At 51.6% G+C, this 15,724-nt stretch overlaps 1 protein-coding gene across 5 annotated transcripts in view; it reads left to right on the forward strand.

The window, feature by feature from the left end:
- The first annotated feature begins 4,346 nt into the window (after window positions 1–4,346).
- The window catches only part of MACF1 (microtubule actin crosslinking factor 1), a 330,156-nt gene continuing 318,778 nt past the window's right edge, over window positions 4,347–15,724 (forward strand). For all 5 annotated transcript variants that reach the window (XM_058553754.1, XM_058553763.1, XM_058553761.1 and 2 more), the window contains exon 1: window positions 4,347–4,581. In XM_058553754.1, coding sequence (XP_058409737.1) covers window positions 4,362–4,581 — 220 coding nt within the window. In that variant the 5' untranslated portion in view covers window positions 4,347–4,361. The remainder of the gene's footprint in view (window positions 4,582–15,724) is intronic.

A 15,724-nucleotide genomic window follows, 5' to 3' on the forward strand; every position in this document is an offset into this window, starting at 1 on the left:
TTGCAGTAGTCTCCCAGCATAACCATACACATCCATCTTGTACCTGTCCTTGGGTTACTTTCACTCTTCCACTTTCCATCTTCCTTGGCTGCTCATAACTGTAAAATTTAGACCAAATTTCTTAGCTTGAAGTTCAAGGGCCTCTGCAAATTGGTCCAACCCACATTTTCCCAACAGCGACAGTGAAAAAGAACACAGGATGTGGAGTCTGAAGACATGGATTCCAGTCCTGGATTGGCTATTTTCTTTTGACATGACTGAGTAAATCATCTAATCTCGATTTCTACATCCAGAAATGGAAGATCATAATACTGGATCATGGAATTCAATCATGGAATGCATTATGATTTATATCTGTCTGACTTTACTCCTAAGCCCAATAGTGTCAATGGGCAGGACCAGATGCCTCTGGCTCATCATTGTATCCTTAGCACTGAGCACAGGGCGTGGCGGGTGGTAGATGTTCAGTGTGTTTTTGTTGAAATGAATGAATGAATGAACGGTTGTGTTGTGTTGTGAGGTGTTGTGAGGATTAGATGTGGCATAACCCAGGTAAGGCACCTTGCATGGTCCCCAGGAGGCATGCCCAAATGGTAGCTGTTGCTATGCAGGCTACTAGTGGAGTGACTTTAGGCAAATACCCTCTCTTCACTGGACATATTCACTTTTCTGTACTAAGAAGGCACTCCTGGCTCTTATTTTCTATGTAGCTAGGAGGAGCATGCATAAGGAGGTCAATAAATGTTTTCTCAGTGGATGAAGTCTCTTTCAAGGCTCTGAATGGGGCTGGTGCTGTCTAAACAAGAATCTGAGTTCCTTCCTGGGGCTTGGTTCCCCTCTGCCCTTTATCCCGCGAGGAAGATGGGGCCTCCTTCTGGTCCCTCCTACATCAGTTCCCGAAGCCTGGCGGGTAAGTGGACCGACAGGGCGTTCTCCGGGAGTGAGAGCAAGAGCGCCAGGAGAGGGGATGGAATGTGGGTTTAAGGGAAGCGGTCAACTGGGGGGCAGGCAGCGGAAGGGGCTGTTAGAGAACCGGGTCCCGAACTGAGACACAGCCTGGAAGCCTGGGAGAGCGGCTCGGGGACTAGCGGTGAGGAGCTTCACGGGGGCCGGCCCGGTGAGCCAGGCCAGGGTCAGCGAGCGGCCGCCGGGCCGGGACGGAGAGGGCGCCGGAGCAGAGGGCGGGGAATGTGGGGGTGTGAATTTGCCCGGGTGACACTGGCGTCTGCAGGGGAGGAGTTGCGGGGGGAGGGCCCGAGAGAGAGCGCCCGGGGGCAGCAAGAGGACGCGGAGTCGGTACAGAGGGGTCGCCGGGCGGCCGCGGGGCAGGGGCGCGCTGGGAGCGCGGAATCGGCCGCGGGTGGGGTGCCGGGCGGGGGGCAGCGCGCATCGCGGGGCGGGGGGCGGTGTCGGCGCTGGGGGTGGAGGAGCGGGTTGGGCGGCTGCGCCGGCTCGGCTTCAGCCGCTGCCGCTAGGGCGCGGGGGGCGGGGGGCTCGGCGCCGTGAGCTCGGCCATTGTGGGAGCCGTTCCCCTCGGCTCCGCTGCGCTCCCCTCCATTGCGCTCCAGCTCGGGGCGCGCCCCGCCGCCACCGCCTTTGCTGCTGCCGCCGGCCGGTCTTCTCCTCCTCCGGTTCCCAGGGTAAGGCGCGGGGCGCGGGGCGCGGGGCCGGATGCAGGCTCCCTGCCTGACTCACGGGGTGCGCGGCGGCGGCTGGGGCGCGGTGCTGGATCGCGCGGGGCGGCCGCGCCCGGGCCGGGGTAGCGGGCGGCAGCGGGAAGGCGGGTTGACAGGCGCGGGCATCGCGGCGGTCTGGGTCTCGCACCTGCAGCCCCAGCAGCCAGCGCCGGCAGCGCGGAGCTGGGGTTTCCCATCGGCGGGCGCTGCCCTGGCCAAAGGGAGGCGTGTTCTCCGGGCAGATGGGACACCGAGCCCTCCTGGGCCGGGCGAGAGACTTGCGGGAGAGGGCGGGGCGGGGCAGGGAAGGTCGCTTCCCGGCCCCGGGTCTCGGCCGCTGGCCCCGGCGGCCGCTCGGTCCCCGGTCGCGCATCCGCATGGCGCGGCCCCGCTCTTTTGTCAGCCGCGCGCGGCGGGCACGCGGACCCACCCGCGTCGCCCCTGGCTCACGGCGCGCCCCTTCCCCCACCGTGGGGAAGGGGCTGGGGGCGAGGTGGGCGGAGGGCCGCAGCCGGAGAGCGCCAGGTGAGGTGCCCGTTGCGGACCTGGCCTACGGCCTTCCGAGTGGGTTGGGGGCGTGGGCGCACGCTCCTGTGAATCCGAGATGGATGGAGTGACTCAGGTGACCGAAGGGTGGGGCAAGAGCTCTGAGGTTAAACAGGAGTTTGTGGGGGTCGGGCGACTGACCCGGGTAGAGCCAAGGAGGGACGGTTTCTCCGGGAGGAGGCCTTGTATTAGCGGGCCTTTGTAGTAAAATGGGCGTCTTGGGGAGGCATGGGCGGTTCTGGCAAGAAGCAGGTGGTCTGAGAGGAGGGGCGTTTCCTGCCCAGGGCTGAGGATAGGGATGGAAGCACGGCCTGAATTTCCCGGGGGGTGGGGCAGTCACTTCAGCACCTCGCCTGGCTATGAGAGGTGGGGAGGTGGGCACCAGAAGGTAACTGGGGGGAGGAGGTAAATGCTAGGATAAAGGGCCACGCTGTGCCAGAACCTGGCTCCTTTCCTTTTTGCCTTCTGTGGTTGGATTCCTTCTTGATGTTCCGTAGGAAGAGGGCCCAAATGCTGCTGGCACAGGAGCTGCCCTGGCAGGGCTGTTCTGTCTGCCCGAGGCTGCCTGGAGGCTTCCTGCACCGTTTGATGTTTCTTTTGTTATCTCTTCCCATTCTGTGCCTATGGTGGGAATCTGCCAATGACCCAAGAGGCTATCTCTGCCTCTTGCTGCCTCCAGGCTGAGATTCCCAGAATCCAGGAGGAGCTGTGCCCAGAGACCTACGGTGTCTAGCCATTTAGGCCACCTCGCTGTTTCCACACAGCTCTGTGTGCAGGTATTCCCCATAAGGGAAAGTCGACAGTCTCCTGCCTCTCTGGAGCCTAGAGCTAAAGTGAGAGCTGGTTACTTGGGCTAGATATGGGGCCTGCAGGGAGGCTGGTAGCCTGAAGGCATGCACCATCCGGGCTCTGTTGGGGCCATTGGGGGTGGTGGGCCATGTGTGGCAGATGGCTCTGGAAAGTAAGCTTGGCCTGGCTGAGGGAAGGCTGCCCAGTCTGGCTGGTGGAGCCCAGCTGGCCCTAGGGTGACTGTGTTTCCACTCAGATCTCTCCACTGGCTAAACGGACCAGAAAAACTGACTTTCTGTACCAACTCCCCCACCTCTCATGCTGTGCCACTTAGTCCCACAACAGTCTTTGGAATAAGCAAATGAACATTTTATCTAATGCCTGTTGTGTGCCATGCATGGCACTAGCCAGTTTTACATTTGCATTTCACTATGTTCTTAAGACATCTTCTAAGGTGAAATATTACCCCCATTTTGCAGATGAGGAAACTGAGTCTCAGAGAGGTCAAGTGACTTGCTTCAGATCACACCAATTGTAAGTGGCCAAACCAGAATTTATACCCAGGTCTGTCTTACTTCAAGTTCAGTACTTTTTCTGATTTATCTGCCAGAGTCAGAATGGGAGAAGTCAAGAATTTCTGCCTCTTCTAGCTCATGCTTTAATTCATGCCTGCCATGGAAATTGTGCCTTAGCTTTTTGAAAATACTTTCCATCTGTTGCCCCATTTTATCCTTATAGCATTCCTGGGAGGTAAGTAGAACAGGACTGTAATAATAGATGCTGTTTGTTGAGTGCCTGTTGGATACTGGGCACTGTTAAGTGCTTTACCTGCAGGATCTCATTTATTCCTCGTGAACAGCCCTGGGAAGTTAGCTGTTCTCATCAACCCCATTGTACAGATGAGGATGCTGAAGCTCAGAGAGGTTAAATGGCTTCTCCAGGGTCACACAGCTAGTAAGTGGTAGGGTAGAATTTGAATCTTTGTCTTTCTATCTGTGGGACCTGTAAGCTTAATCCTCCAAATGTATCAAGTAACAATGATAGTGGTTACTAGTAATAGTAGCTAACTTTTACACAGTGTTTTAGGATTTATACACCTCTTCATATATATTACCTCATGTGTTTTCCCCAAAACTCTGTGACTTAGTGTATTATCATCATCCCATTTTCCAGATGAAGAAACTGAGGTTCAGAAAGGTAAAGAGATCAAGTCAGTGGCAGAACCAAGACTAGAGCCTCTGCCTCCCAAGTCCCAGTGTTCTTTATGCGACCCTTCGGTCTGTTCACATGCCCTCCTCTCTCCTCCAGATCACTTCTCCCTGGGCCCCCGGCTGCAGCACCCGCCTGGAGATGTCTTCCTCAGATGAAGAAACGCTCAGTGAGCGGTCATGCCGGAGTGAGCGGTCATGTCGGAGCGAGCGGTCTTACAGGAGTGAGCGGTCCGGGAGCCTGTCTCCCTGTCCCCCAGGGGACACCTTACCCTGGAACCTGCCACTGCATGAGCAGAAAAAGCGGAAGAGCCAGGATTCGGTGCTGGACCCTGCGGAGCGTGCTGTGGTCAGAGTGGCTGGTAAGAGAGGCCCAAGGACAATGGGGTGCCGTGGGCGCGAGGGAAGAATGGGCCAGTGTGCACTGGCTGGTGGGGAGCGGAGGGGTCCTCCTCAGGGCTCTCTCACAAGCCAGCTGGAGTCAACTTTGTTATGATTACTATTGGAAAGATGATGAAATAATACTAAAGAAAAATTTGAAAGAGGAAAATCTGCCACCCCAATGAGATGCCGAAGAGACTTGTTTTCGTTTTTGCTTCCTCTGCTTTGCCTTTGTTCCCATGTGGTTATATTTTCCATGCGGTTGCCTTCATGGCTTATGTATCATTCTGGATCAGACTTTTTTCACTTACTTTTATGTCAAAAAGATTTTCCATGTTACATCTTAGGTTTTATAGTTACCATTTTTAAAGGCTGTGCAATATTTCCTGATTTTTTAAATCTACTCATTTTTCTTTTTTTTTTGCCATAATAGATAATGCTTTATCGTAAAGTGAACATCTTTATGAATAATAACACTTGACTTCTGTTGAGTTATTTCCTTGGAATAAAGTCTTTGGAGAGGGCGAGTTCTCTCACATGGCCTTCTAAAAGTGTGGCACACATTGACCCTTTCTGCAGTGCGAGGGCTGGGGGCTGCCTCCTCCTGTGGTGGAGGGTGCCCTCTTCTCTTTTGCCAAGCAGCAGAGCAGTGCAGTGGAGTGGTTACGAGCGCAGGTTTTGGAGTCAGAGAGGTGAGGCCCTGCCACTGACCAGCTGTGTGACTCTGGGCAAGTCTCTTATCCTGTCTGAGCCTCACTTTCCTCATCTTAAGAATGCTTCCTGTGAGGGCTGCCTTGAGGCTTAGATGAGATAATATATGTTAAGCTCTTGGCATAGTTTTTGGCTCAGGAAAAGGGAGCTTTGGGACGTGCTCTGTCTGCTGCTTCCACCAAAGGCATCCAGAGCTGCCTCCGTGGGTTGCGCTCAGCATCTCAGCAGGCGTTGGAGCCAGAGTGCAGACAGAAAGATAGACAGAGCAGTGCCTGCAGCTAATTCAGTGACATCACCTTTCAATCCATCTCCAAGGCCTTCTTGCTACCTCTTTTGTGTCTCTCAAATAATGTACCCTGCCACCCTCCACTTTATCATCTCTCACCTGGACCGTCCAACCACCATCTAATAGTTCTCCTCCTTCCAGGCTTGCCCTCCTTTCTCGCCATGACTAACACAATATTTTGTTCTAAAATGCAAACCTGATCCTATTACTCAGCTGCTTATAAACCTCCTTTGGCTCTTCGTTGCCTGTGGAATAAAGGCTACGGCACAAAGACGCATCAAAATCAGGCCCCAACTTACCTCTTCAGCTTTGCTGTCTGCCTCCTCAACCCCACAGCACCCTGCCACATTAAACTGTGCCTTGACCCCCAGAGGCTGCGCCTTGCAGGATCAGACCTCTGTGCTTTAATTTCCTTCTCTTCAAGGTGCTGGAAACCCCTCCTCCTCTTTTAAGTGCCGCCTCCTCTGTCCCTGATGCCCCTGGTTGGTATCAAAAGCTCCCTCCTCCGCTCTCGTATTCATGCTTTTCTCTCCTCTGTGTTCCCTCGTACATTGTAGCAGTTATCCCACAGGGTGCCCATCACTCCCTCAGGACTATGAGCAATTTGGACCATGTCTTGTTTATGTTTTTACCCCCAGCTAATGGACGGGGCCTTGTGCATGTTGGAGATCAACCAGGATTGAATGACTGAATGAATGCAAGGAGTGTTTAGAGGAGACTATGTGACAGATTGGGATCCAGGAACAGGCAGTGGGCTGTAATGGAAAGCTAGACAGGGAGAGGGTTATGTGGGCTCCAGTAGTCAGGAAAGGATTTTAGAGAGCGTGCGCTGCAAGGGAGGAGGCCTGGAAGACAGGCTGGAGAGTTTGCATGCCTTCTGGTGGGCCATAGGGAGCCCTAGGAGAAACATTCTTCAGTCCTTCTCAAGACCTTTGGGCCTTTGGCATCAGCCAGTTAATAGAGTTTTCAGAGCTGTCCATAGGATGCAGGAAGGGCTTTACTTGTCCCCAGCCTTGAGGGGCCATGACCAAGGGGCCTCTGGACTCACAAACCCCTCATTCTCCTGAAGGCAGCAGAGTGGAGGCCTCCTTCCCCTTCCTTATACCCTCTAGCGCCATCCTCCATCACACAGGCATGCTTAGAGATTCCTTTGTGGTGATTTCCCCTTCCAGTCTTCTCCAAGGAGCCCCACGGGATGATTTGCCTACTGTTTAACATTCTGAGTCTAGAACGGAAGTGGAGTGGACTTGAGGGGGCTTAATCCCCAGGCAAAGCCCCTAAGGACGCTGCCGGGTCAACCAAGCAGAGGAATGGTGGGTGCTGTGCTGTTTTCGGCATCGACGCTTTATGTCTTTATATCCTGACGTTGCCAAATGACTGTCTTGAGGAGGAGGCTGGGCCAGTGAGGCTGAAAATGGGGAGACTGCCATGGTTAAAAATAACTTGCATGCTGCAGTTGGGCGTTTCGTTAGCAGGAGAGAAGAGAGGCAGCGGAGGAGAGGCGGGACTGCTACTTCAGGGCCTGGCTGAAATCTTCCCGTGATTTTAGAACATTGTGGGGGCTCTACCAGAGTAATGAAAAAGGCAGCCTGACTTCTGCAGAGATTCTTTCCTGTGAGGTACAGGAGGGGCATGTCTGGGAGCCCCTGGCTGCTCGGAAGCTCTCTGAAGTTAGAACTTTCATTCTGGGAGGAAATGAAGTCAGTCTTATACTGGAAGCCAGCTGTGGCCTGTGCAGTTTTCTCCTCCCTGTGGGCTTGGGTTATGAAGCCAAGTGGCTGGGAGGTAGGGGTGTCTTAATCAGTCTCACCAGATACAGGGACCTCCCCCTGCCCTGGCCCCATTCGGTGTCCTGCGCTGGTCTCAGGGCCTTGCCTGTGCTGGAGAGGCCTGGTGGAGGACCCCTGCTGATCACACATGTCAGAGTGGAAAGGCCTGTCAGGGCCGAGAAACCTGCCGATCTCAGCCTACAAAGTCAAAACAGCTTCTAGGGACTCCACGCATGCTGTAACCTGCTGCTTCCCACCCTCATTCTTTCTCTCCACTTTCTCTCTCTCTTCTTTGTCAGCACTGTTCTCAACTCCTTAAACCCAGTCACACTGAAACGAAACAAGAGGCATTAACGAGAATGCCTTGTTTCTGTAGATCAGTGTTATGGTTTACCTAGAGAGTTCATAATAACTGTGTTAGGTAGGACACGTGTTAGGATCTGAGGCCCAGAGGGTTTAAGGGACTTGCCTAGAGTCACACAGGACTGGTAGACCCAGATTTTCTAACTCCAGGTGCATTGCTATTTCCATTTCCTTAGGCAATACCTGGTAACCAGGCCAGCCTGAATCTTCTGCAGGTGACCATCTAAATAGCTGACTTGGTCTCCAGACTCACTTGAGAGACCTTCTGGTCACTTCTAGGAGAGGCCTCAAGATCCTGGCCTATAGAAAAAGGCAAAGACAGGGGCCTGCCCGATGGCATAGTAGTTAAGTTTGCACACTCCTCTTCGGCAGCCTGGGGTTCATGGGTTAGGATCCTGGGTGCAGACCTACACTCCACTTATCAAGCCATGCTGTGGCAACATCCCACATACAAAATAGAGGAAGATTGGCACAGATGTTAGCTCAGGGACAGTCTTCCTCAAGCAAAAAGAGGAAGATTGGCAACAAATGTTAGCTCAGGGCCAATCTTCCCCACCAAAAAAAAAAAAAGAAGAAGAAGAAATTTAACAAAAGAAAAAGGCAGAGACAAAGATGTAGGGAACTGCCTCTTCCGCTCTGGCTCTCTGTTATTAGTGAACAGCTCATTGGTAGGGGGCCACAAGGAAGCGGGGAGGTGGGGAGTGTACTCAAGGAGCATCCACCACAGAGTAAAAAAGGGGAGAGGAAAGAACGCCATATCTTTTGGGCTTGTGGGGTGTAGGGAAAAAATGGGGTGCACGACAGTGTCACATGGTCATCATACACTGCACGACTCTAGGGGGCGCCATTTCTACCTTGTCCTTGTAGATTTGCATAGTTATTATGACAAGTTTCCTGCAGATGGCAGTAAAGTGTCTAGAAGAAAGGATCATGTTTGGGCTAGGGGCTGGGCTGGGTGCAGAAGAGATTCACCATGCAACTACCAATCAGGTATTCATCCATCTAACATCACATATTCAGAACTCACCCTGTTCTTGGCATTGATATTCAAAGATGGCTGAGGATGTGGTCTCTTCTTCATGGAGAACAGAAGAGAAAAAATAATTACATTCCTGTATGTTTTGTGAAAGAGGGGAGCACAGTGACTCAGGGCTGTGGACTGGCTTCCTAGTTAACAAGTAGGAAGCATCTATAGGATTCTTTCTTGGGAGTCCCTCAGCAGGTGCTGGTGAAATCATCATCCCCAGCATGTGCCCCAATGTGGCCTCCCCCAGGAAGCCTTCTCTGATCTCTCCAATCAGACAGTAGTTGTATCTCTACCCTGCCCTTGTTTCAGTTGGCCTTATATTAAAGTTCATTGTTCCCACCAGAGCTGGAGCTCGCTGTAGTCAGGAGTCCCAACTTCCCCTTCCTGGTGTTGCCCCAGGATCTCACTGTGAGATCTCGCTAGGGTGCTGCTGTTTGTTCCTGCTTTCAGAGCCTAAGCTCGGCTGCTGGAGTCACTCAGGGGCTCACCCCTGGGGAGAGAGCCCTGAGCACGTGTCTGGTCAGAGGAAGGAGCCTGGTCCTCTGTGCCCATGTGCCTCGTCTCCAGGATGGAAGCTCTGAGAGGGCGCCTGTCTGCTTGTTCATTCATTCAGTTAAAAAATGGATTTAGGGGCTGGCCCAGTGGCATAGTGGTTAAGTTCCAGTGCTCCGCTTCAGCAGCCTGGGGTTCGCAGGTTCAGATCCCGGGTGCGGACCGACACACTGCTTCTCAAGCCATGCTTTGGCGGCGTCCCATATAAAGTAGAGGAAGATGGGCACGGATGTTAGCCAATCTTCCTCAGTAAAAAAGAGGAGCATTGGCATCGGATGTTAGCTCAGGGCTAATCTTTCTCACACACACACACACACACACACACACACACACACACACAATGAATTTAGCCCCAACTATGTGCCAGGCACTGTATAGGCAACTGGATCTGGAGTCAGAGAACTTGGGCAAATGACTTCACTTCCTAGAGCCTCAGTTTCCGTATCTGTAAAAGGGAGATGATGACATCTGCTTTGAATGATCATTGAATGAGAATCAGAAGGTGCTAGACAGACACAGGTTAACAGGCTTGATACTGCCCTTAGCCTGTCATTCCTTATAACTTCCTTGGGCAACTGGAAGAGACAGTGGAGACTACAGGAAGGGAGTAGTTTCTCAGGTGAGCAGGGAAGGGGCCCCAGGCCTCTCAGTTCTGTCCCTTTCTTTTGTTCACTCTAGGGCTTTGTGAGAGAGCAGATGGAAGTGTTTTTTTCTGGCCAAGCCAGGGGTGGGAAGAAGGGAATGGGGCCCTGAACACAATTCCATTGGGAACCCTTACTCCTGCGCCAGCCGCTTTCCTTGCCCTGAGGCTCTTCGAGCTTTGTACCCCGGGAGGCTCCTCCTCCTTCCCAGCTTCCCGGCAGTATCCTCAGAATCCCTGGCCCTGTTCTGGAGCTTGGTTTCAGTAGCAGGAGAGAGTCCCCTGAAAGTGGGGCAGAATGAATTGTAGCTGCACACCACCGGCTCAGCCTGGCTCTTTGTACGTAAATCTGGGTCACATTAGCTGCAGGGATGGAAAATGACCACGTGGGCAGAATTCTGTGCAGGCAGCAGAAAAGACAGACAAGCTGTCCTTTCTCTGAGGCTCAGGGTCCCTGTGGGACCCCAGCTGGTGAGGGAAGGTGGTTGCTGCATTGCAAGGTGCCGTCTTTATGCCACTGGTCTCTCATCATGCTTTTCTAGTGACTTCCCAGGTAACACGGACACAGGTTTGGAGTGGCAGTCTGACTCATGCCTTTCTGTTCTGGAGCAGCCAAGGACTGAGGTTAGGAATGCAGAGGAAGGACTAGTTAATTGGAGGGCTGCAGAAGGCTGTCATTTCTCAGTCCCATGGCATTAGAGATTAGATGCCACCAGAGGAGCTGATAGTGAAGCAGGATCTAGGGCTGCACTTGTTTTTTATTTTAGCATTCCTGCCCCTGGGGAAAAGTCTGTGAACATACCTGGGTGTATTAATTACCCATCCTCACCAAAGTGCTCTCCTGAGCCTGGCCAGTTGCTGTGGTTAGGACCCGCCGTGATTTGGCCCTGGGTCTGCCTGTTGCCACCTATCAGGTAGAAGCTGGCCAGCTTCCTGGCTCTGCCTTGGCTCTCCTGCAGAAATAGAACTGGTGCTTCTGGCTGGAATCTCCGCCTGGACTTAGGATGCTGCTGCAGAAAAGGTCTAGGAGCCCTTGTAACTTGAAGATTATGGGCCAATGTTCCTGTCCTCAGCTGTGCCCCACTCCTACCCCAGAAGGTACCAGGCTTTTGCCTTGTGGTCAAGGGGAGGATTCTGCCTGCAGCCTCAGTGGGCATGTCTCTGGGTATGCCCTTCCCTCCTCATCCCCTCCTTTACTCGTTTCCTCATTTGCTCACTCTTCCATTCATTCACTCAAGGGAATGGCTTTGGGAGTCCTTTGGAGTCCCAGTTCCATCACTTGCCAGTTGGTGACCCTGGGAGGTTGCTAACCTCACTGAGCCTCACTCTCTCATGGTTAAAATGGGTGAGCAGCAGTGCCACTGCAGTCTGGCAGGGTGGATTAAATGGGATTGTGGGAGTGAGGTGCTAGGGCCAGTGCCTGCTATGTAGTCAACCCTTGTACATATTAGCTGTTCTCATTAATATCATTCATTCACTCATACACTTGTTCACTAATTCATGAATGCATTGATTCATCCCTTTGCTCATTTGTTGATCATGCACTTGCTCAGTTAACAAATATTCCTAGGACTGTTTTGTGCTAGGCTCAGACTGGGCTTCAGAACCAAGCTCCCGCCCGTGAAGGCAGCTATAATGTAGCATGAGCTGCATACACTGCAAGCCCAAAGAGGGTTATGAGGAAGTTCTGAGAGGGAAGGGCTTCCTCCTACTCCTGCCTCCACTCCCAGCTTAGAGCAATGATGGCACTTGATTGGGACTTGGAAAAGAAATAGGAATTTGCCAGGGTAACCTGAAGAGAGAGAGCATGTCTCTGTTGGTAGATTTCTATTCTTGCTCTTCTTTCTTTGGCCTCAGTAGAAAGGAAGGAAGGGAAATGAAGGGGAAACAGCTGGTGGGAGTTAGGAATTCAAGAATCCGGAGGGTGGTTTGGAGAGTTGAACTCTGGACTCAGTCCAGGAGCTCCTGAGAGCTGATGCCAGTTGGGATCCCCTAGTAAATAACAGCTGGAAAAACTACTGTCTTGAGTCCTAGATGTGTGCCAGGCATTTTACATATATCATTTAATCCTCACAAACCCTGGGAAGTAGTTGCTATTCTCCCTGTTTTACAGAAGGGAAAAGTGAAGGAACTTGTGTGAGGTCATGGAGTACACAGATAGAGGAGCTTGGATTCAGCATTGCTGAATGTGCATGGCACACCCTGGAACACGACATGGGCAATATGCCCTATGGAGTTCATTGCTGTGATTCAGGTCAGCCTAACTCCAAAGCCCTTGCATTCTCAGAACATTCTAAACATATACTAAAGCAGTGAGAATAGTATAATGAACCCCCATCACCAAGATTCAAGAATTATCAATTCATGGCCAATCTTATTTTATTCACACACCCCATTTCTGCCCCCCCAGTTACATGGACAGAAGTTCCAGTAATCACGTACTTTTACGGCCTACACTTTTTAACTATTATATTATACCACCTTTCCCCAAGTAGTAAATACCCATGTATGGGTTTATCTGCTCAGTAGTCATATCTGAAGACTGGAGCCAGTTCCATTTGACCCATTTCCCAGCAGCATCATGAGGGATCCTGATTTCCAATGCCAGGGCCCTGGGGATAGTATGTCCCTTCCAGTGTTGTTTATCTGATCCTCTGGTCCTTCTGGCTTGAGGGTCATGCCCTACTCTCAGAACACGCAGAGCTAGGCTAAAGCATACCTGGTTCTGCATCTGGAAATTTGATTTCTGAGGATGGTGTCTGTTTTGCCTCAAACACTTCAAACACCTGGACCCTGGGTTTGAATTGGGACCCTGGCAGTGTAATTGAGGAAAGTACCCCAAAAATGGATTTTGAGGATTCAGTCTTGAGAGACTGAAGTTGAGATGCGATAGGATTGAAGTCTTTAAAATCAGAGAGGGAGGGAATGTTCCCTCTCCTTGTGAGAGGGATCTGTGCCCCAGGCCTGCCCTTATGCTGGCGAACTGTTCCATGTGACTCTGATCTCAACTAAGAGCACCAGCCACTACTCTCTAGGGCCTATCTGGGATTTGTGCCAAGTTTCCAGGCTCCCTTTTAGAGGGTTCTATCCTGAGGTAGTATTTGATGGGGAGATGTTGTTTCAAGTAGAGGGGAGCCTCATAGGTAATGAGCCATACCTCCTAATTTGGGGAACCTCCCAATTCCCCGAAGAGTGCAGACTGCCTGCAGCCCTGTTTGGTAGGAACCTCAGGGACCCCACACAGGATGAGACCCTCTCCTACCCCAGAGCAGGAAAGGGAGATTGGGCATGGCTGAGCGAGGCTCACATTAGCCTGATTCTTTAAAGAGAGAAAATAAAACGGTTATATTCACCGAGAGGCTGGGAGATAGCAGAGCGGCCAATACCTTTTCTAGCTACTATCCATGTGTTCTGAATGCCAGGCTTTGTGCTTAGCATCTTACATGCTTTATTTGACCTAATCCTCTCAACAACTTTAGGAGGCAGATGTGCTACAGTAGAGGAAACAGAATCCCAGAGAGTTCGGTAACTTGCTCAAGGTCTCCTAGCCAGTAAGAGGCCAAGCTGGGAATGGTACTAGCTCTGCCTAGGGCAACCCACTGCCTTCCCCATTACAAGGAACAGTGGTTTAATAATAGCTAACATCTGCACAGCACTTCAAGGTTCACGGTGTGCCTTAACACCCATTATCTCCACTGTGCCTCAGGAAGCCTGGGCGGGTGAGGTATTCTACACCCCCTTGGGACAGCTGCCGATCAGGGGTCCAGCCTCTGCTCATTTTCCCCCAGTAAGGATTGGAGACTCTTTGGCATTGGCTCTGACAAGCCAGGGGAGAAGGCTAGGGAGAGGCTGAGGTGGAGAGACTTCTCCAGTTGCTATGGTAACCCAGATGGCTGAGTAACCATTTTGAGAGTTGCTATGGTGACAGGGTACTGGGCTAATGGGTGGCAGGGATCTTGTCTTCCTGGGTGGCTGGCACTATCCAGGCCTCTTAAGTTAGCGGTGTTGCACTTTTTTAAAAATTTTTATTTATTTATTTTTTTTCCCCCAAAGCCCCAGTAGATAGTTGTATGTCATAGCTGCACATCCTTCTAGTTGCTGTATGTGGGACGCGGCCTCAGCATGGCCGGAGAAGCGGTGCGTCGGTGCACGCCCGGGATCCGAACCCCACACGCCAGCAGCGGAGCACAAGCACTTAACCACTAAGCCACGGGGTCGGCCCAAGTGCTGCACTTTCTGAACTGAAGAGGGCAGCATGATAGTGGGCAAGAGCTTCCCACCCCAGAGCAGATTTGGGAACTTGAGGCAAAGCTCAGTGTTTCCAGGGGCTGGGCAGAAAGGGAACTTTGGCTAGGATTGGGTCTGACAGTGTGGTTGGGCTGGGCCTGGAGACAGGTCTCCTGAGACTAGAACCAGTCAATTTTCTTCCAAGAGCTGGCCAAAGGATAGGGCTTGGGACAGCTCCTTCAGTGTCTGGCTCTGGCTACTATTGGGAAATGTAAAAGGCACAGGAGACAGCCTAGCCTTGCAAGGAGGAACAGAGAAAACACACACACACACACACGCACGCACACACACAACCCCTACTAGCAATGAATTTATTTATAAAGCATCAATTAACACATATAAAATAATGCAGCATGAGCCTGGCTGAAGAAGTGCTGGGAGTAAACCCAGAGGTTGGAGGAGGAGCACTAGCAGAGGGAGAAATAATTTTGCACTTCCCTCTTTCCTCTCTGCACATGAAATGCCCTCAGCCTTTCGCCACTGAGTAGACACTGAATTGGATTCTCAATTGTCTTGAATCACAGATCCAGCCCACATCTCCCACCCCTACCCTTCTTCAGTGAGGCGTCCGCGGCTTCAGCAAATATTTATTGAACATCTACTAGATGCAAAGCATCGTGTTAGGCCCTATGATGAGGAAAGATGAAATAGATATCTCTGCCTCAAAGAACTTATGAACCAGGAGGTTAAGGAGGCGGTGATGCAGATACCCACAATATGTGTGGTTGCCCTAGGAATAGGGGAAAGAAAACGCTGTTGGGATTTTAAGAGCCTTTTTTACCTGGGTTGATTAAAAGTAACTTCAAGTCGTTTTGGGTGAGCTTTCAAGATGGATAGGATTTCATTAGGTGGAGTTGGGGGGTAGAGGACATTCCAGGCAAAGGCTCAGAGCTTGATTATAGGGGAAGATGCTGCACATGAGGATATCATGGGAGATCATCTTGTAAAGGAAGGCGGACATCAAAGTATGGAGGACTTTGAATTCCTCCATACTTTGGCATAGATAAGGGATGCTGTGAGAGCATACTCTCTTCTTAAATACCCTAGCCTCTAGCTAGTCAGAAACTACAGGCAGCTGAATATTTTAGGATCATTTGGTTCACTCACTCATGCATTTAATCAAATTTTTAAACAAATATTTAATGAGTGCCCTGTATGTGCCAGGTCATTTGCTAGATGCTGAGGATCCTGTGATGAACAAGACAGACAACAGCCCCAGCCCTCAGGGAGCTAATGATTTAGTAAGGATGAAAGACACTGAACTGATAACTTCAAGTGTGATGGATATTACCAAAGTACAGTAGAGGGTGCAGGAGGACCTACTAATCCGGGGGATCAAGGCTGGCTTCCCTGTGGGAGTTTCAGCAGAGAAGTGAGTAGGAGTGAGCCAGACCAAAAGAGAAGAGCCATAGAGGATTACAGCCTGAGAGAAAAGCAGGTGGGAAGGCCCTGAGGCGAGAGAGCAGGTTTGAGGAGTTGAAAGAAGTTG

Source organism: Diceros bicornis, chromosome 13 (genome assembly GCF_020826845.1).
Source record: "Diceros bicornis minor isolate mBicDic1 chromosome 13, mDicBic1.mat.cur, whole genome shotgun sequence".
Classification (NCBI taxonomy): domain Eukaryota; kingdom Metazoa; phylum Chordata; class Mammalia; order Perissodactyla; family Rhinocerotidae; genus Diceros; species Diceros bicornis.